Below are 20,209 nucleotides of genomic sequence, written 5' to 3' on the forward strand. Positions count from 1 at the left end.
CTGTGGTCCTCTCTCAGAGCCACCAGCCACTGTGCATCACTGTTGTGTGCTGCCTCCTTCTCCCATATGCCTTTCCAGTACTGTTCAGTTTCCAGCCTTGGTGGGTCTGCTCTGTTATTGTTGCCCTGCCACTGAGCGTACACTTTCGCAGGTTGGGTTGCGAACAGACGATTTACTCGTCTGGCTTCGTTGTCTCTCGTGTACCTCTTTAGGCGGCTGGCCAAGGCTTGGAGCCTTTGTTTGGCAGTTTCCAATGCTTCAGGTATGGGCATCTGGCTGTACCTTTTGGGTACTTGCTTTTTCATTGCACCTTTCAAGGCCTCTGTCAATTGACTCACTTCCCTCCGTGCTGCCTTGATGTTATCCTCCAGCCTTCTTTTCCATGGTGGGTATTTCATCTCATGGTTGCTCTTCCGATAGCCAAGCGTCTCTAGGATCACTGCTGCTGTGGAGTATATCAGCTCATTGGTTTCAGTGATGGTTGATGTAGGAATTGCTCTCAGAGCTGCATTCACATCTTCTAGGAGACTTTCTGACAGTACTTCTCTTAGCCTCTGTAATTGGCTTCGGGGTTGCCTGCTGGACATTTTTGCCATGATCTTATTTTTCAGGTCAGTCGCTGCCTTGTTCAGCGTGATTGCGCTTATTGGGGCTTCGTACCCAATCTCCATTGGGAGGGCTGGTGTTAACTCCCCTCTAACCTGGTGTCCTGGCTCCCCGTTGCCGGAGCATTGGTGTTGTACCTCGTCAATCTCAAGTTGTGATAGCAGTTGCCGTTTGTGGATGTTGGAACACTGAACACTATATATATATATATATATATATATATATATATATATATATATATATATACACACACACAAATATATTGCTATTAGCACACTAACTTTTACTTGTACAGATGTATAAAAACGTATGATGCTTTTATCAAATTATTGTGTGTTGTAAAACCTGTAGTATCTCCCAGTGATCAACAAGCATTTATCCATCCATCCATTTTCTTCCGCTTTATCCGGGGCCGGGTCGCGGGGGCAGCAGTCTCAGCAGAGATGCCCAAACTTCCCGATCCACACACACCTCCTCCAGCTGTTCTGGGGGGACCCCGAGGCGACACCAGGCCAGCTCGGAGACATAGTCCCACCACCGTGTCCTGGGCCTTCCACGAGGCCTTGTCCCACTAGGACATGCCTGGAACACCTCCCGCGGGAGGCGACCAGGAGGCATCCGGAACAGATGCCCGAGCCACCTCAGCTGGCTCCTTTCGACGTGAAGGAGCAGCGACTCTACTCCGAGCTCCTCCCGGGTAACTGAGCTCCTCACCCGATCTCGGAGGGTGCGCCCAGCCACCCTGCGAAGGAAACTCATTTCGGCCGCTTGTATTCGCGATCTTGTCCTTTCGGTCATGACCCAAATCTCATGACCATAGGTGAGGGTGGGAACGTAGATCGATCGGTAAATCGAGAGCTTTGCCCTCCGACTCAGCTCCCTCTTCACCACGACAGACCGATACAGCGACCGCATCACTGCTGACGCCGCACCGATCCGTCTATCGATCTCACGCTCCATCCGTCCCTCACTCGTGAACAAGACCCCGAGATACTTGAACTCCTCCACTTGAGGCAAGGACTCCCCACCGACCTGAAGAGGGGAAGCCACCTTTTTCCGGTGGAGAACCATGGCCTCGGATTTGGAGGTGCTGATCCTCATCCCGGCCGCTACACACTCGGCTGCAAACCGCCCCAGTGCGTGCTGAAGGTCCCGGTTCGTTGAAGCCATCAGAACAACATCGTCCGCAAACAGCAGAGATGAGACTCTGAGGCTCCCAAACCGGACACCCTCCGGCCCCTGGCTGCGCCTAGAAATTCTGTCCATAAAAGTAATGAACAGAACCGGTGACAAAGGGCAGCCCTGGCGGAGACCAACACGCACCGGGAACAGGTCTGACTTACTGCCGGCAATGCGAACCAAGCTCCTGCTGCGGTCATACAGGGAACGGACAGCCCTTAGCAGAGGGCCCCGGACCCCATACTCCCGGAGCACCCCCCACAGGGCACCACGAGGGACGCGGTCGAACGCTTTCTCCAGATCCACAAAACACATGTGGACTGGTTGGGCGAACTCCCACGAACCCTCGAGTACCCGATGAAGGGTATAGAGTTGGTCCAGTGTGCCACGACCAGGACGAAAACCGCATTGTTCCTCCTGGATCCGAGGTTCAACTATCGGCCGGATCCTCCTCTCCAGCACCCCGGAATAGACCTTACCGGGGAGGCTAAGGAGGGTGATTCCTCTGTAATTGGAACACACCCTCCGATCCCCCTTTTTAAAGAGAGGGACCACCACCCCGGTCTGCCAATCCAGGGGCACTGTCCCCGACCGCCACGCGATGTTGCAGAGACGTGTCAGCCAAGACAGTCCTACAACATCCAGAGACTTAAGGTACTCAGGGCGAATCTCATCCACCCCCGGAGCCTTGCCACCGAGGAGCTTTCTCACCACCTCGGTGACTTCAGCCCCGGTGATGGGCGAGCCCACCTCCGAGTCCTCAGCCTCTGCTTCCTCATTGGAAGACGTGACGACGGGATTGAGGAGGTCCTCGAAGTACTCCTTCCACCGCCCGACGACATCCCCAGTCGAGGTCAGCAGCCCCCCACCCGCACTGTACACAGTGTTGGTGAAGCACTGCTTCCCCCTCCTGAGGCGCCGGATGGTTTGCCAGAATCTCTTCGAGGCCGACCGATAGTCTTCCTCCATGGCCTCCCCGAACTCCTCCCAGACCCGAGTTTTAGCCTCCGCGACCGCACGAGCCGCAGCACGCTTGGCCTGCCGGTACCTCTCAGCTGCCTCAGGAGTCCCACAAGCCAACAAGGCCAGGTAGGACTCCTTCTTCAGCTTGACGGCATCCCTTACTTCCGGGCGCCACCACCGGGTTCGGGGATTGCCGCCGCGACAGGCACCAGAGACCTTACGGCCACAACTACGAGCAGCCGCATCGACAATGGAGGAGGAGAACAGAGTCCACTCTGACTCCATGTCCCCCGCCTCCCCCGGAATCTGGGTGAAGCTCTTCCGGAGGTGGGAGTTGAAGACCCCACTGACAGAGGGATCCGCCAGACGTTCCCAGCAGACCCTCACAACACGCTTGGGCCTGCCAGGTCTGACCGGCTTCCTCCCCTGCCAGCGGATCCAGCTCACCACCAGGTGGTGATCGGTTGACAGCTCAGCCCCTCTCTTCACCCGAGTGTCCGAGACACGCGGCCGGAGATCAGATGACACGACTACAAAGTCGATCATCGACCTCCTGCCTAGGGTGTCCTGGTGCCACGTGCACTTATGGACACCCTTGTGCTCGAACATGGTGTTCGTTATGGACAAACTGTGACTAGCACAGAAGTCCAATAACAGAACACCACTCGGGTTCAGATCGGGGAGGCCGTTCTTCCCAATCACCCCCTCCCAGGTCTCACTGTCGTTACCCACGTGGGCGTTGAAGTCCCCCAGCAGAACAATGGAGTCCCCAGTCGGAGCACCATCTAGTACCCCTCCCAGGGACTCCAAGAAGGCCAACAAGCATTTAAATTCAGTAAATACAAATAAATATGTGTGTGTGTTTTTTTGCACATGTAATCCTTTCTCAGTTCAGTAATTTGCCCAAAGAAGATTTCTTGTCATTCTTGTAACCAATGATATATAGGCTTTAGTTCTGTGTGATAGCAAGTGTTATTAAACGTCACATTTGAGTGGAAGCCAAAGAAAGACAAATTACTTCGACTTTGATTTCACATAGTGGTTTGAATTGCATGCTAATAGTTAAACCTGCTTTGATCAGGCCTGATACGTAAGGAGCAGGACAATGGCATCACTGTCCTCTGGTCCAAATAACATTAACTGTCATTGTTTACAGCCCTGTGTTTCCTTCACTTTGATCAAAAGACTTATACTTCTGTTTAGAAATTGTGACCCACAGTTATATTAATGATGTTTTGGCTTTTGATCCTTTGCGATAAGCCTATATTATAATAGTATAGTGTTGCTCATCCTGGGGGGCGGGGCTGGGGGGGCTGGGAGGGGACTAATCAAACCTACACCAGAACCAAACTACATGTAAAAACTAAATCTGCCAAACTATGTAATTATAAACTGCTAAACAATAAAACTATAAACATTGATAATTCATGACATTCAGAGAAAACAAATAAATCAGGAAAAGACCAAGGTGACCTTGGGTTAAATAATAATACTACTAATAATACTTGTAACAGTCTGTGTGTGCGCACTTAAACATCATGTTGGGCAAGTTTCAATGTTTTTAAATCTGCCTCTAAAATCACAGTCATTGTTATAGCCTTTAACAATGAGGATAAGTGGCCATTAGTATTCTTTACTCATTGCCAAAATGACTGCAGATAATCTCAGTGTTTAGATATGGTTTCAGTTTGTGTAAGGCTGTATAGGAAAGGGTAAATGTTTAACACAAAGCACAACAAATACGCAGTGTGTGACCAGTCCAGCTGCTCAAAGTCTGAATTTAAACAGGGTTTTCCCAATAAACCATTAGTTTGAGAGGCTATTGTTCATTCACTAAGCCTCATCCGCATTCGGGCTTTGTTTATCTTTGTTTATATTGAGTCACTATCATACAAAACACATATAATGCTTGAGCCAGTCAGGATAAAGGAACTATTAATAACATTACTAATGAAGTATGAGCAGGTTGCATGTGTATGACACTGTAACTTTTTAAAGAGCCTTTATTTTAGAAGTGGGGGACAGCTATAATTTAATAGTAAAAAATTGACCATGCGACAGTTATTATGTGAAGACGTTTTGCCCTTGTCTGAGGTTAATAACTCTGTGATTACTGTGCCTAGCTACGTCATCCCCTTTTAATTACAAGGTACAGTATCTGGATTATTTGTCAAAATGTAGTTATTTACATATTATTGTTTCTGGACCCATTCTGTAGATTATTTCAAAGTTTTATAGACGTTGGTACAGTTTTGAGGTTTTTATGAGCAAAAATATTTTACTAATTTCAATTTCATTCAAGGAGAGGCCAAAACTTAGAGACTCAGAACGCAGATAGAACTTTATTATTCTAAGGGGATTATATTGTGTCCTATCCTATGTGTACCCAAACTAATGTAGATCAAATAATGTCTCAACATATTATCAAAAGGTGACATTCAATTCTGAAAACATGCATAAATGTTGACAGTTAAAGGGACGTTTGGCCATAATATGGCAGGTTTATAGACTTAATCCCCAACAAAACAGTGTATTGGCTGAAGTAAAGATTGATCTGTCAACCTTTAGATTGGTGTTTAGTTGGGGGATCATAATGTGACCCACCAAAGGAACTAACAAATTCAAAAATTATATTTAATCTAATTTATCCTCAAAATGTTTTAGCGAAAGGTGCATTATGCAACTTTTAATGTGGCAAAAAAACATGATTTTAGTGCATATTTTACCTTGTAGTGACCCAGCGGCTGTATGAGTGGTCAGCATGGCACCTTTACTTTCCATCACAGTGGCCTCTAGGACGATCCAGGATCAACTGTTTGGAAGTTTTTCATTGCTGACGTAGCCTCTCACCAGAGAAACCTACAAAACAATTGATCTTGGAGCATTGTAGAGACCACTGTGATGGAAAGTAAAGGCGAAATGCTGCCCACTCATACAGCGGCTGGGTCACTACAAGGTCGCACAAATATCAACTGTTTTTCCCCGCATAAAAAAGTTGTATAAGTCACCTTTCAGAAAAAACAGAAAAAAGAAACCGCTTACTCAACTCACACTACTGATTTCATATTCATCACTTCTTTTATTTGAATGATCAGAAAAGTGTCAATCGTCATGAGATGAAAAATGTGTGTTGGTCAATATTTGGTGAAAACGTGGCTTTGTCCTGTTTTTTTCATTCAAAGACAATGTGCCGTTGATGCTTCTGCAGTTGGTCTGCGTCAGAGTGAGGAGTGGTTTCCATATTCATCTCTTTATAGTCTGTGCGCGGTCTGTGTTGAAAAGCTTCACAGCTGCTACCTGCTCCAACCTCTGGACTTAATCATCCCGCAAACCAACAAGATGCAGGCTGAGGAGTACAACCGCAGAGGTAAGGCTTCAACTCACATATATTAAAATTATGATTGTAACTCTTCAAACCAATATCACCTTTTGTTTTGGATTAAACTGAATCTCGAATAGCCTCTTTTTAATTTAAACAACAACTTGAATAAAACACATGTATTGCCAGAACCAAAGACTGAATATGAATTAACAAAGGACAAAATCTAAAGAACAACTCAGGAGTAAACCATATAAACTATGTCAATACCAGGACTAAACCAGGCTGATCCAGGGCTGAGTCAGGACAAACATGCAGAAGTCTAATCTTCCGTATAGATGAATGATGTGACTGTGGTGTGTTTTGTTCAGGCAAGGAGCTGGTGGACTACATCACTCAGTACCTGGGCTCGATCCGGGAGCGGAGGGTGATCCCTGACGTGAAGCCCGGATACATGAGAGACCTTCTGCCGGAGTCTGCCCCAGTGGAGGCGGACGACTGGGACAACATCTTCAACGACATCGAGAGGGTCATCATGCCTGGGGTAAGTGACATCACTGATCTACTGTGAGTTTGAGGGAGTAGTTATTGATGTTAATGCTATATGAAATAATGAAAAAAGTATCTTTGTTTTTTTTAAATTGTTTTAGTAGAATGAACCTTGAAATAGTAACAAAAAGAGAAAAAAAAGGAGATTTCAAAGACTCTAAATAGATAAGACATCAAAATTGACACTCAAACTCTTTATTTATGTTTATTTTTCCAATGGTATACGTGCTATTTATTTAGTTGGAGAAGAAGTTTTGACGTTTTAGTATAATGTGAATAGAGAGTTCCAACAAGACATTTCTTAAGTGATGTGGGAACCCTGGGGTGAGGTTGCCATTTGAAGATGAGACCAAAGACTTAAGACTGTCCCACTATGTTGGATCAGTTTAAATGCATTTATGAATGTCTTTGACAACAAGTGTGGCCAGATAGCAGTGGCTATTGATTGATCTTATTATCTTATCTTATCTTATCTAATGGTTGCATTTATGTCTTTGGCTGCAGGTAGTTCACTGGCAGAGCCCCTACATGCACGCGTACTACCCCAGCCTGACCTCATGGCCCTCCTTGCTCGGCGACATGCTAGCAGACGCCATCAACTGTGTGGGCTTCACCTGGGTGAGAAAATGCCGCCTGAATGTCCATAGAATAAAAAAGGACATTGTGCCATTATTTGTGTCATCTAGGCCTCAAGCCCAGCCTGCACTGAGCTGGAGATGATTGTGATGGACTGGCTGTGCAAAGCTCTGGGACTGCCCTCCTTCTTCCTCCATCACCATCCTGACAGCAGGGGCGGAGGCATACTGCAGGTATTGGATCAATAATCAAAAAGGCATTGAATGTAAAATGTCACCAGTTAGTGAGTGGGATCTACTTCTCACTGTCTCTATTTTATATTTTTTATGGTGATGTTATTGTGGCAATTTTAGTGCTGTGATTTGAGAGTTCGCCCACAAAGGTCAAACTGTCATTGGGCAAGACAAATTTCCACAAATTTCCAAAGCCGTGCTTTTGTCAATAATTCCTTGGGAAGTTGTGTCTACGTGTCTATACGAGCGTGGCCAGTGAATGAGTAATAGCTGTAGTGTAGCGTGAACAATACAAACGTATGATACCCTATGTATGTCATTTTTACAATATTGTTTATGTTATGATCTACTGTAGATACTGATCACTCTCCTTCTGATTGCCATCTTCCTCAGAGCACAGTGAGTGAGAGCACTCTGGTGGCTCTTTTGGCTGCGAGGAAAGACAAAATCCTGCAGCTCAGAGCTGAACTAGGCCAGGACGTGGACGACTCGATCCTCAACTCACGGCTGGTGGCCTACGCTTCAGATCAGGTGTGGTTTCACTACAAACAGTCTCCTATTTGAGAAGAACAAGAGCAGTGTTTTTGCAATTAATACATTACTGTACTAAGTATATATAGTAAATCTTTTCTTAAACAATGCTTGTTTTCTGTATTTCATGATTTCAAATCTTTGAAAACCTGGCACCAAATTCAGATGAATGAAAAGACTTTTTCCCATTGACTTTTTCCCTTTAAATATATTGATATTATTAATATCTGTTGTTTAGGCCCACTCCTCTGTGGAAAAAGCAGGACTAATCTCTTTGGTGAAAATTCGATTTCTTCCAAGCGATGATCATCAGTCTCTGAGAGGAGAGACTCTGAAAAAGGCCATCGAGGAGGACAGGCGCATCGGACTGGTCCCATTCATGGTGTGATATAAATATTTGGCTTTTTGACATCAAATACACACTATTTGACTAAAAATAAAGAAAGGAGATACACCAACTGGTTATTATGTTTTTAGATTTTTTTAAAGATGTTTTTAGTTTTAGCAATCAGTTACTACTCACCGGATAAGTATTAAAAGTATTATACGTTAAAACAATGATGGAAATATTTTAACAAATAATGTTAATTACTTTGTATGGATTACTAGTTTATTTGTTAAATTACGTGTTAATTAACAATTTGTTGCTAGATTATAGTGTTGAATTATGTTAATGTCAACCTCCTCCTGTTAGGTGTGTGCCACTTTAGGAACAACTGGAGTGTGTGCCTTTGACAGACTCTCGGAGCTCGGACCAATCTGTATGTAATTCTCTGAATATACTATTATTGTACTTATAAGTACTAAAGGCCTGCTCATATCCAGGTGCAGCGGAGGAACTGTGGCTCCATGTTGATGCGGCCTATGCCGGCTCTGCCTACTTCTGTCCCGAGCTGCGCTGGTCTCTGGACGGGATCGACTTTGCAGATTCTTTTGTCTTCAACCCCTCCAAGTGGATGATGGTGCACTTTGACTGCACCGCATTTTGGTTAGAGCTTTAGACAGGCCTATAATAACTAACATAGACTTCCCTTGCTTAGCTCATGCAAAAAAGGAACTCGAGGTCACAAAAAACACAATTAATGTAGAATTTACACAGCATTACAAGTATAAAAACTATACAAAGTAATTACTCTGGGGCAAGGACAACCTGGAACTGAGTCTGAAATCTCAGTGGGGCTTTCCTGGTTAAATGAGGATCAAAAAATAAATAACAACAAACTTGGGTCTTCCCATGATGCCACGATTGAGAGTTTCTCACTTATAGATTGTCTTACCACGGGTGTCTAAGTGAAATTTACTCAAATAAAAGGAAGGGACTCTTATTTGTGTAGCACTTGTCCCATGACACAAGCCACCCAAAGTGCTTCACACAAAGGAAGTAGGGCTGGGCAGTATGATAATTAAACATCCAGTGATCGGGTCCTTGTGATGATCTTCCTATTTGCCGAGATCGTCATCGTGATCATGATTCTGGTCTTGGTTAATGCACAAATACAGAAACGTTTCCCCACTCATTCCTCCTTTGCTCCGTCTCTTCAGTGAACGATGAGCTCCTCTTGTTTTGTTTCAGGGTCAGGGATAAGTTGAAGCTGCAGCAGACGTTCAGTGTGGACCCGGTTTATCTCAGACATGAAAACTCTCGGGCTGCCATTGATTTCATGGTACAGGCCTTTCTCTCCTCACCACTCATATAACTCATGTTGTTTATGTGAAAATTACCTGTTGATTCCAATTGTGCAACAATCTCATCACTATAATAATAATAAAAAAGTCTCTTTCTCTTTCCTTTAGCACTGGCAAATTCCTCTGAGCCGCCGTTTCCGTTCCTTGAAACTTTGGTTCGTCCTGCGCTCGTTCGGACTGAAGAACCTCCAGGCGCACATCCGACATGTAAGAGCTCGATTATATTTACCACATCCATATGAATACAACTACTGTGGTATTCTGTTCTTTAGGGCATTAAAATGGCAAAGCTGTTGGAAACTCACATCAGGAATGATCCAAGCTTTGAGGTCCCCGCTCAGAGGCATCTCGGGCTGGTCGTATTTTGCCTAAAAGTAAGTAAAGGGTGACTTCTGCATGTTTAAAAGGTCTCAGGCTAATCATTAAGTACAAGTATAGTATGTCACATATGGTTCAAAGGTGAGGAGCTGATCGAGCTGAACAAGTTTTATCAAAGCTCATAGAGACAATCAAAAGTGTTATCGGCTGCTGCTTTTATGTACAGTAACTATGACAATAAAAATCGCTGACACTTTGGTTTATTGCCACTATAAAAACTTTATAGGAACAGGCGTGGTGATGGATTCTGGGCTTTAATAATGTGGAGGGCAGTTTTGTGAATACAGAATACAGATCATAGCCCTTCACGTTACCAACTAAATTTGAGGAATCAGCCCAGCATTTTAATTCACTTTTATACTAACTCTTTGTTTGTTAGCGTGGAAATGCCGTGACCCAGGAGCTTCTGCGTAGACTGACTCGCTCCGGCTCCATTTACATGATCCCGGCCGAAATCCGCACCAAGCGCATCATCAGGTTCACGGTCACCTCCCAGTTCACCACGGAAGAGGACATCCTCCGAGACTGGGGCATCATCTCCAAAACGGCGGCCGCGCTTCTCTCCGAATCCCGGTCCAAATCGGGGGAGGATGAGGTCATACAGGTCGGCGAGGAGAGTCCGAATGACAAACCTGAATCGGAAGAGCAAGAGGACGACGTGCTGACTGCTTTAGACAGCCGCCACGTTGAGCTGTGGATCGACAAAGCTTGGACCAGGACAAGGAGGCCGATGCGCTCCCTTAGCTGCAACAGCGAACCCCTGCCTTACATCTACAATTTCGGGTGCAATTGCGACCAAAGCGTCCCATTCAAAGAGTCCGCGACTGCCACGCAGGCGCCAACGCCCGCGACGTCCACAGGGCCCATGTACACGATCACAGAGATGCCTTCTTCGGATGCGCTGGGGAAACAAGTGCTCAAGAAGCTGACGAAGTTCTACAGCGTGCCCAGTTTTTGTAACCCGTGGGTGCAGTGTGGGCGCCACCCGCTCTGCTGCCCCCTAAAGGCGAACCAGGGGAATCAGAAACACTTGTCCTCGTCATGCCGGGGGATAAACTGTGTGTCCAATCCGGTCGTGGCCAACGACGTCGCTCCGCCAAATGCCCCACTGGGGAATGGGGCCAAGACCGTGCTATAGGAGAGTTCATTGTAGAGTTTTGGTTTAACTTGGTTTGCTCTAGGTTTACTCCTTAAAACTTGGAAGTGGTTTAATGAATAACAATTTAGGTTCAGACTTCATTTCAGATTTCAGTCCGTGTTTATCGGTTTATTTGCCTTATGGGAGAGTGACAAGGACTCCAACGTAACAAGTGTAAAACTGTATAAAGATAAAATAAAATGCATACAATATAAATTTCGCCGTAGTTTTATTTAAAAAAAATCGTTTGTTTTTCACTGATATTTTTTTGCAGATGACAAGATCGTAATTACCATGGTACTTCACTCTTAGGTACCATGCTGCTATATCCGTGCTATATCCGTGCTGTAAAATAACATGTTGCTACGCTAATTCGTCACCATGTTGCTTGTGGATATGACTGATGTGCTGTTGGTTCAGAGTCTGAGTTTTCCCTCTGCGATGGAGTCATAGAGGTCCTGGGTCATGCGGATGTAGCCTTTGCTGTCGTCCAAGAAAAACAGGGGCTCTTTGACCATCGATGGGTTAAAACCTTCCTCTGCCAACTTCCCTTTCGTCTGTTTGTAGGTGCCAGTCACATCCAGAGCAGCCTAAGAAAGACAGTTGAATATATCATATACATTCTTTGGACAACATAGGAAACCCTCAACCAGTAAATAAGTTCTAAATCGACGTTTTAATGAAATTGTATGTTTATGAAAATGCATCACTGGGCATTATGGAATATAGATAAAAAATATAGACATAGATCTTATTATTATTACAAGTTTAAACTACAAAAGGTAGAGGTTATGAGAGGATGCAGCTAGAGGTGAGTATTTTAAGCAAGGTCCCGGTCATCACAAAAATAAATAAATTGTATTTAACAATACAGCCAAGCCGCATATCTGCAGGTTTTGGCCCAATAGGTTTTTAGATGCTATTAAGCAGGTTTGGTCTCTGATACCTTGCAACCCTTAAGATAGACCTGTCTGCGTACACTGATGCATGAATGAGAGTGTGCATGGGTCACTAGTTCCTTGATATAAAGCGCTTTGAGTGCCTAATGTGGGTAGAATAGTGCTATATATAGCGCCATTTACCAATAATCATTCAAAAGAGCAGAGGGCGACTCTGTGCAGCACCAGAGACTCTTTTCAGATGTTGAACCAGGATCTTGTTCAGGAGAACTTTAACTTGAGGATGAGCCAACTTTTTTTCAACTTTTTATCTCCATCCATCCATCCATCCATCCATCCATCCATCCATCCATCCATCCATGCATCCGTGCATCTATCCATTTTCTTCCACATTATTCCGGGCGGCAGTCGGAGCAGAGATGCCCAGACTTCTCTATCCACGCATCGCACACTTCCTCCTGTTCTCGAGGAATTTCTTCAAGGTCCACCGATAGTTGTCTTTCATGGCCCCTCCGAACCCCCTCCCAGACCTGAGTATTTTGCCTCCTTTGAATCCTTCTTCAGCTTGACAGCATCCCTTACTTTATATCTTCAAGAAGGGCCATTACGTTTGCAGTTCATGCTTAGACAAAGCTATAAAAACAGCCATCTCACTGAAGTTACCTGTATTCGTATAAATTTAGGCCGTGCGTAGCTCGGGAGGAAGTTCTTCACATGTTGGTATGTGGCTCTGCAGTCAAAGTTCATGTTGTTTTTGAGCTTCAGCGCCGCCATCCCAATGCGGCCTTCATGTCCTATCAGTCAAGGACAGAAAACTGGGTTATCATAGGCCATGTGTATAACTGAGGGGTTACAGGAAATGATTGGTTAAAAACAGTACACAGCTTGGGCGTGTTGGCGAAGGACATAGGTCACTCCGTACGTTCAGAGCATTACAGCTTTCTGCTCTCTCTTTCACCACCTTCCACTAAACGGGCTATCTGACAGGACCTTGTCAAAACAGTAATGTATACATGTGATTTAGCTGCTGAATCTAAACAAATTAAGTGACTAAAGGGCTACAGTATATTCCAGCTTGTACAGGTCAAAAACTATTTGAGGAAGACTCTTACCTGGTACTTTGACTCCATAGACATTGGCCTCTTCAATGCAGTCCACCACAAGCAAATGGTCAGCTACTTCTGTGGTTGCTACATTTTCTCCTTTCCACCTGCAAGTGCATAAGAAACGCAACAATTAAAAGACCAGCAAAAAATTGAAGTGGGATTGTTGTTTTGGATAAATCACATGAATCATTTGGCTTTGATGTGTTACCCATCAAACTAACACAGTTGTAAGTAACCCTGTGTATCTGTTATTCAACACAGTAAACAAAAAAAAGATTATAGTAAGTAAAAGAAGAATGGAATACAAAATCAATATATATGCTTGTAATTTGCTAGAATAGTAAAAGTGTAAAAGCACATTTATTTTGCACATCAAGCTTTACCTCAGTTTCTATTGTGAATTGTATTTGGTATTGTATGTGGAGTACTGGCCACAAAACCATTATCCCCGTGTGGGATAATAAAGCCACTTTCAACCTTGAGCTTTGAGTTTTCCACAGGGACCATGTGAACTTCAGAGATAAAAGCTATAGTGCTCACAGCTTGTATCTTTCATGGCAAATTGCAGCGTTGAATTTATTTTCGACCCTTATCTCAGTTTTAAAATACAAGTCCTTTAGAATGAACGTGAACGCAACCTATTGGTGACTTCAGATTTCCCCCAGTGAGTCAATGTAGAGTGTATCATTTTCTATTTAGCAACTTCTTATAGAAATTGTGCATAGTGTCATCTTATAAAAGCTACAAATTGTAAGTATAATGGTAAACCAATGGAGATTTGAACACGTAGCATGCAAGTAAGCCTACACTACAGAATTCTAATAGTGTTATATATTTACCAGTAAGTTAAAAGAGCATTTTTTCATATTGTAATGAAATATTCTGGTGATGTAGCCTCCTGCTCTATGCCAAAAACAAGGTGGGTTTATTACATTTTATGATAGTAATCTAACCATGAATAACACTTTTTAACTGCAATGAGGTCAATTTTTAACCAAGAAGAAAAATATAGTTTGAGAAATGAGTAAACGCTAATGCTCAACCAAACATGACATGACCTGACATGACCTGGTTGTCAAAGTAAACCTTTTGAGAGGATGTGATATATTTAAACCACATGTTTTTGCAATCTGGACTTAAAGCAGAGCAGCAGTAACTCCAGTGTTTCGTGGCAAAACAGTGATGAAAACACATAAAAAAGCAACAAAAAAGAAGTGAAAAAGAGACAAAAACACGACAAAAATGTGACGTAAATGCGGCGTCAATGTGACAGAAAAGTTATGATCAGTATTGTTGTGTGTATAAGTTGTTTTAGGTCAATATTGCCTAAATGTTTAAAGTGTTAAATAATGTTGTGTGTGTGTAATAACATGCCAGAAAAAATCACAATGTGTCTCCTTGAAAGTATTTAAAAAAAAAAAACAGAAAAAAGAGGAAGAGGATCAATAACTGATTGGTACTTGACCTGAAAGTGTCTCCAATCCGGTCTTGGAAGTAGACGAACCCGTCTTTGTCGGTCTGCAGCAGGTCGCCTGAGTTGAAGTAACAATCCCCTTTCACAAAAACATCCTTGAGTATCTTCTTCTCTGTTTGTTGTTTGTTTTTGGCGTATCCATGAAACGGAGAACTTTCTCCAATCTTCGCCACGAGCAGACCAGTCTCCCCTATGAAAACAAAAGGAGACCAGGATGGCAGAGTTGTTGATTTGTTCGGGTAAGGGAGCTTCTTCCAAGATTCAGGGACTCTCTCACCTCTGGGAACCTCAATACAGAAGCCTTTAGAGTCTTTGACAGGTTCCTCTTTCTCCGTGTCGTACCTTATGAGAGCATGTGGATACGCCATCTGTAAAGATTTCAAGAAACAAACTCATTATCAGACAATACAATCTTCATATGCGCCTGTTTTCAATTCAGTGAGGAAGCCTGTATTTTGTTTATAGAAAGGATGAACTGCTGTAAAAAACAACAACAAAAACTATAGTTCATGATGCAGAAAACCAGAAATAAACTTTACGTTATGGAGAAAATGCTCTTTGCCGATGGCTCCGACTTTCCCGATGTAGTTGATGAAGCCCACGTTTCCTTCGGTCGATCCGTAGCACTCGCAGATGTGAATTTTGCCAAATCTATCCAAGAATTCAGTCCACGCGTCCAGTCTAATCCCGTTTCCCATGGCAACACGCACTTTGTGGTTCTTTTCATTGTCTTTCTGAAGAATAGAAGAAAACACATGATCACTGGTTAAAGACACTGATTAGACAAAGTCATGTATTAGTAGTTTTATTATCTGTATTTGCACTTTTAGTGCTTTACATTTGTCACACTTGGTGGTAAAGAAGCCACATCTGCCTGCACTTGGGACAAACTAATGGACATGTGGCAGCCAACAGTCTCTCTCATTAACAAAGCTGAAAGTAAAATATTGACTAAGGAAAGTTATGTAACACAATTAAGTGTCAAAAAGTGATCACCTTTGTAGTGCTCAAAGTAGGGATTTTGTAGAGCAAACTCTAATCCGATCTATAAACTTTATATGGAGGACTCAAACATCAGACCGAATATCACTTTTGTAATCTGCTGTGTCTCTAATGAAAAAAGAATATTGTCCCAGATCCAATGAACTGGAGTAAACCTTTACAGTAGTCCCGAAGCTGAGGTCAAAAGTACCTTGGGTGCGTTGCAGAGGTAGCGTATTATCTCTCCAATGTATTGGATCACGGTCACATCGTGTTTTCGACAGTCGTCCCAGAACTGAGAGGCAGAAAACTTGCGCTTCAGCACAATTGTTAGACCTACAAATAATTATATGAAAGAAAAAAATATGATATTAAAATAATCACATGCAATTTTTTAGATACACACATCACATTTTATACCATAATATACTATTGAATATAATGAAAGTATGCAGTTGATTCTAAGGTGTTTTGTCTTCTCCACTTGAAACGCTGCGCTGCCCACACTCACCTCTGTCTATTGCCCCCGCGAGGCCCATGAGGAACCCCGCGCTGTGGTACAGGGGGAGGTAGAGGTACAAGATGTCGTTTGAATTGACTCTGGCAAAACTCTGGATGTAGGACGCGTACCACATCTTCAAATGGGAGACCCCGGCTGCTTTTGGGAGACCTGGCAGACGCAAAAGGGACGACCATTGTCTGCAGTGGCCACAGCAAAACAAATATACATGAAAATGATTGATGTTGCCTTCAACATCATATGTGCTGCGCTATCAGTAGTAAACTGCAACCAGTTAATCTAACAAAGACAAGAGGGAAATGTTTTCATGATGGTGATTAGTCAGTGAGAGACGCTTAGACGCTCTGTTGAAAACCACACATTAAAATACACAAACTGCCATTATGTGTCTGCCTCACTCTCTGTCTGAGAGTTGTTTTGAACGAGGAGTCCCAGTGAGCTAACTATAAATTAGTCCTGGCTCTCCACTACAAGAACTATAGGTAGTTTGTTTCACCTCTTAACTCCCACCAGAACCTAGCGCATTTTCTCCAGTTCGGCTGATCTCACCCAAATCTAAAAAAATTCTTGACTGGAGAGACAGTGGAACATATAATATTAACAGGGGTGGGAATTTATAAGTTATACTTCCTCCCACTCCTTTTCGAGTTTATGTACAGCATTATGTATATATGTAAGTATACATGTCATGAATGCATGTTAAAATGCAAAAGCTGCACCTGTTTATGTAAAAAATTGAGTAAAAAAATATATTGTACATTGAACTCGGAATAAACAAAGCTGACCTAAACAAATCTTTTTCCTTGCGCTGTTGCCGTGTTGTCGTCACCTTTTTTAAAAAACTTTTTCCATTGCTTTTTTTTGCTCCTCTTTTGTGTTTTTTTGCTACATTTTTGTCACTTTTTGCCACTTTCTCCATCGCTTTCTTGTCATTTTTTTGTTGCTCATTTTGAGTTTTTTTTGTTGTGCTTTTTTTGTGTGGCTATTTTTACGCTTTAAAAAACAATGTAAAGCTGAGCCAAAGAGTGAACAATATTGGTGAGATATGTTTATATTGCTCATCTGAATTTATGTTGTGCTGAGTGGAAGAACAAACGTTCAGTGATTTGAGTCTCACCTGTGGTCCCGGAGGTGTAAATGTACAGGACAGGGGTGCTGGCTTTGATGTTTGCTCTGAGCTGGACAGACAGGGGCTGGTCCGACGCCTCCTGGATGTTCCCAGAGAGAGTCTCGATGCCCTCCAAACCAGTGTCCTGTCCTAACACAAACACGCGCACTCCATCGGTCTTCAAACCGGGCAGAACCTCCTGCACCGCCCCGCGCAGGTCTGACAGAGAGGGCAGAAGAGGATGGTCAAAACATGAGAAAAAGACAAATGGGTACAGTGCATTGTCCAGACTTTCTTTGGACACCTTTAAGGGTTTATTCTGAGGCCCTCTCCATAATGTTTAAAAATGTGACAGTACAAGTGATAACTTTATATTCCTACATGGTCTCCCTGGTATATACAGGCCCAAGCTTGTGTCAATGTGATATAGCTGCACAACTAAGACCAAGAATGAAGAAAACTTGAGAGCGGCAAGAATAAAATTGTAACCATAGAAATGTCTTGCAACTGAAGCAATTTCCTAACCTGGCTAACACCATGCTGCTGTGTGCGCTCGAATTATTTCGAACTGCACAACAGCCTGGGGACCATAGCCGACATCTCCGGTGGATTTGGGAACCAATCACAGAGCGAGGAGGGACGGCAAGACGATGACGCGCTATTCGATATATGGAAGCTTGTAGTTTATTTACGGATAATAATAAAAAAAAGTTTATTTACGGATCCAACATGACAGCAGCAGACACGATGGTATTTTTTGATCAAGCTTTAGACCTTGTTCTAAATAGTTTATATTCAAAAGTTTACAGCGGGTACGTCATACGTCATCTCATACGATGATACGATTGGCTGTGGCTACGTGCAGACGCAAGAGACTTTTTTTTTTTTTTTTCGTATCGCCCAATAAACGAGTATGGACGATCGTAAACCACACCTCTCCTACGAGAAAATGAATTGGTGGTCCCCAGACTAAATATCACTTGTGATTTTAGTCTGGTGTTAGCCAGGCTAGCAATTTCCATGGTTACAAGACAAAAAATTATTATTAATTATATTATATTAATTATGTCTTTTGAATGAGCCTTGAGTCAGGAAGTGCATCTGATATAATGCTATTGCCATGTTATTACGCACAGTTAGAGAAAAAGCTACAGAAAAAGAAAAAAAAAGTTAATTTAGCAAATAACTTAATTTATTTTCTGTTCTTAGTTATCACCAAACCTGGCACGCACCTTGTATTTTCAGCTTCAGACTAGTTTTTAATCATTAATGTGACCCTGAAAAGTGATTCTGCAAGTTTTGACATTGGCATGCAACAAATATTTGAGACATTTCAATGTATGGCTTTCTCTTTCATTATTTGTAGTATGAAGAAGAAAGACAGAAAAGGAGGGCGGAAGACTGTGCTCACCAGCTCCAGCCACCAGGACCTTGGCATCGCAGCAGGAGAAGCAGTGCAGCAGTGACTTGGACCTGATGTTGGTGTTGAGGAGCGCAGCGGTGCATCCCAGTTTGGCCAGAGCGAGCCACAACCACAGGAAATCTGGCTCGTTCCCGATGAACAGAGCCGCCGTGTCGCCTTCTTTCAGGTTGGTATGTCTCTGCAGCGCCCTGGCCGCCTTGTTGCTCTCTTTATCGGCGTGACTGTACGTAAATGTGCGTCCCTCGAATATGATGAAAGTTTTATTCGGTTGGTTCTTCACTTGCTCCAGGAATCTGTCCAAAATGGTGTAATACGGCCTCTGCTTCAGGAACTTGCCCGTGCGTATACCGATGCCGATGACGATGATGGAGTATCTTAAATCGTCCAGAAAATAAGGATATTTCAGGTTGATGAATAAAATCAGTGCCACCAAACCCGCGAGAAACGTGTAGAGCAAATACGCAGCCATGGCGAGAGCCGAGCCCGTCTGTGGACTGGGTGACTATTCTGAACTTTGAGACAATTTTCCCCCTTTTGTGGGAGTATCAAGTACAACAGCCAATGAACTGTGCGCTGGAGAAAGTATTCACAACTTACACATGAACAATTACACAACCTTCTGTGCTCAGGAATCAGGAGGAGTCGCGGTATTACGCAATCAAGTTTCTCTAACGCGTCCCCCACACAATGGCACGACCTCACTTAACGTTGTCAAAACCAATGAACCAAAATCATTTTATCTTTAAACCCTTATGTTGGCATTGAAATACTGAAATACTGCTGACGGGACATTAAGTTGACATTTACACCACTGGTTGCCAGTTTAAATCATTGAACACATTTATTACCTGTGGTCATTCATGTAATAACATAGCCAAACTATTTTGGATGTTATTTACTGATTTGCTCAACTTCTGGTTGTACAAAACAACAACACACTCACTTTATAGACTGATATATTCATTCAATTATAATGCTTTGCAAGTAATGACTAAAAGACTAAATGACCATAGTGTCGACAAGCTCAATCTGGACATGGCAATACTGTATTTTGCTTGAATTTCCACCAGTCTCTTCAAATAAGCATAATCTGGAAGCACAGTCTACACAGGAAAATAATATCATACTATGGATTACGGAGCAATTGATGGCGCTGACCTGACCCCCACTTGGACAGTAAGCTAAACCATCCCATATGAACCGTGCCTTTATGGCCCGACCTGGTCACTTCTGGTTGCCATGCCAGTTGCCATGCCAGGGGTGCCAGCAGTACCAGCTTGATGTCTGATCTGGTCCAGATCAGTGCAGATACAGATTTTTAGGTACCGGGCTTATCTTATGCATTTGTTCACAGAAAGAGTAAATTTAGATTCATTCAATTAATTTTCTTTCTTATTTGAAAGTATTGTGTAAGCCACATACTGTACAAACATTCAATGTTTTAGACATTACCATGATCAGAAAGGAGCAGATGGAAGAATATGGCACAGTGGCACAGCAGTTAGAGCTCGAGCTCCACAGCTTGTAGGTCCTGGGTTCG

At 43.3% G+C, this 20,209-nt stretch overlaps 2 protein-coding genes across 2 annotated transcripts; one reads left to right on the forward strand and one right to left on the reverse strand.

Moving 5' to 3' along the window:
• Positions 1 to 5,977: 5,977 nt before the first annotated feature.
• hdc (histidine decarboxylase) lies at positions 5,978 to 11,295 on the forward strand. The gene is made up of 12 exons (XM_079555637.1): positions 5,978 to 6,115; positions 6,439 to 6,611; positions 7,121 to 7,234; positions 7,303 to 7,425; positions 7,819 to 7,956; positions 8,195 to 8,338; positions 8,651 to 8,717; positions 8,782 to 8,944; positions 9,530 to 9,620; positions 9,751 to 9,849; positions 9,915 to 10,016; positions 10,400 to 11,295. The coding sequence occupies exons 1-12, from the start codon at positions 6,088 to 6,090 to the stop codon at positions 11,156 to 11,158; spliced, it is 2,001 nt and encodes a 666-aa protein (XP_079411763.1). The 5' UTR covers positions 5,978 to 6,087; the 3' UTR covers positions 11,159 to 11,295.
• A 227-nt stretch (positions 11,296 to 11,522) lies between these two features.
• Positions 11,523 to 19,139, reverse strand: LOC306961888 (long-chain fatty acid transport protein 2-like). Its single transcript, XM_079554840.1, has 10 exons — positions 18,658 to 19,139; positions 17,256 to 17,465; positions 16,130 to 16,288; positions 15,830 to 15,954; positions 15,177 to 15,371; positions 14,915 to 15,005; positions 14,629 to 14,827; positions 13,170 to 13,267; positions 12,721 to 12,851; positions 11,523 to 11,748 (listed from the first exon to the last, which is right to left on the reverse strand). The coding sequence occupies exons 1-10, from the start codon at positions 19,136 to 19,138 to the stop codon at positions 11,575 to 11,577; spliced, it is 1,863 nt and encodes a 620-aa protein (XP_079410966.1). The 5' UTR covers position 19,139; the 3' UTR covers positions 11,523 to 11,574.
• Positions 19,140 to 20,209: the final 1,070 nt, after the last annotated feature.

This window comes from Gobius niger (assembly GCF_951799975.1).
Source record: "Gobius niger genome assembly, chromosome: 4".
Lineage (NCBI taxonomy): Eukaryota > Metazoa > Chordata > Actinopteri > Gobiiformes > Gobiidae > Gobius > Gobius niger.

What these genes read in the sequence shown, in the direction of transcription:
- hdc (XM_079555637.1), top strand. Translation starts at nt 6,088, where the DNA reads ATGCAGGCTGAGGAGTACAACCGCAGAG. An exon ending in GGGGCGGAGGCATACTGCAG is followed by an intron (nt 7,426 to 7,818) that starts GTATTGGATCAA and finishes CATCTTCCTCAG; the next exon opens with AGCACAGTGAGTGAGAGCAC. An exon ending in TGGTCGTATTTTGCCTAAAA is followed by an intron (nt 10,017 to 10,399) that starts GTAAGTAAAGGG and finishes TTTGTTTGTTAG; the next exon opens with CGTGGAAATGCCGTGACCCA.
- LOC306961888 (XM_079554840.1), bottom strand. Translation starts at nt 19,138, where the DNA reads ATGGCTGCGTATTTGCTCTACACGTTTCTCGCGGGTTTGGTGGCACTG. An exon ending in GGTCCTGGTGGCTGGAGCTG is followed by an intron (nt 17,466 to 18,657) that starts GTGAGCACAGTC and finishes CCTCTCTGTCAG; the next exon opens with ACCTGCGCGGGGCGGTGCAG. An exon ending in CTGTATTGAGGTTCCCAGAG is followed by an intron (nt 14,828 to 14,914) that starts GTGAGAGAGTCC and finishes TTGTTTTCATAG; the next exon opens with GGGAGACTGGTCTGCTCGTG.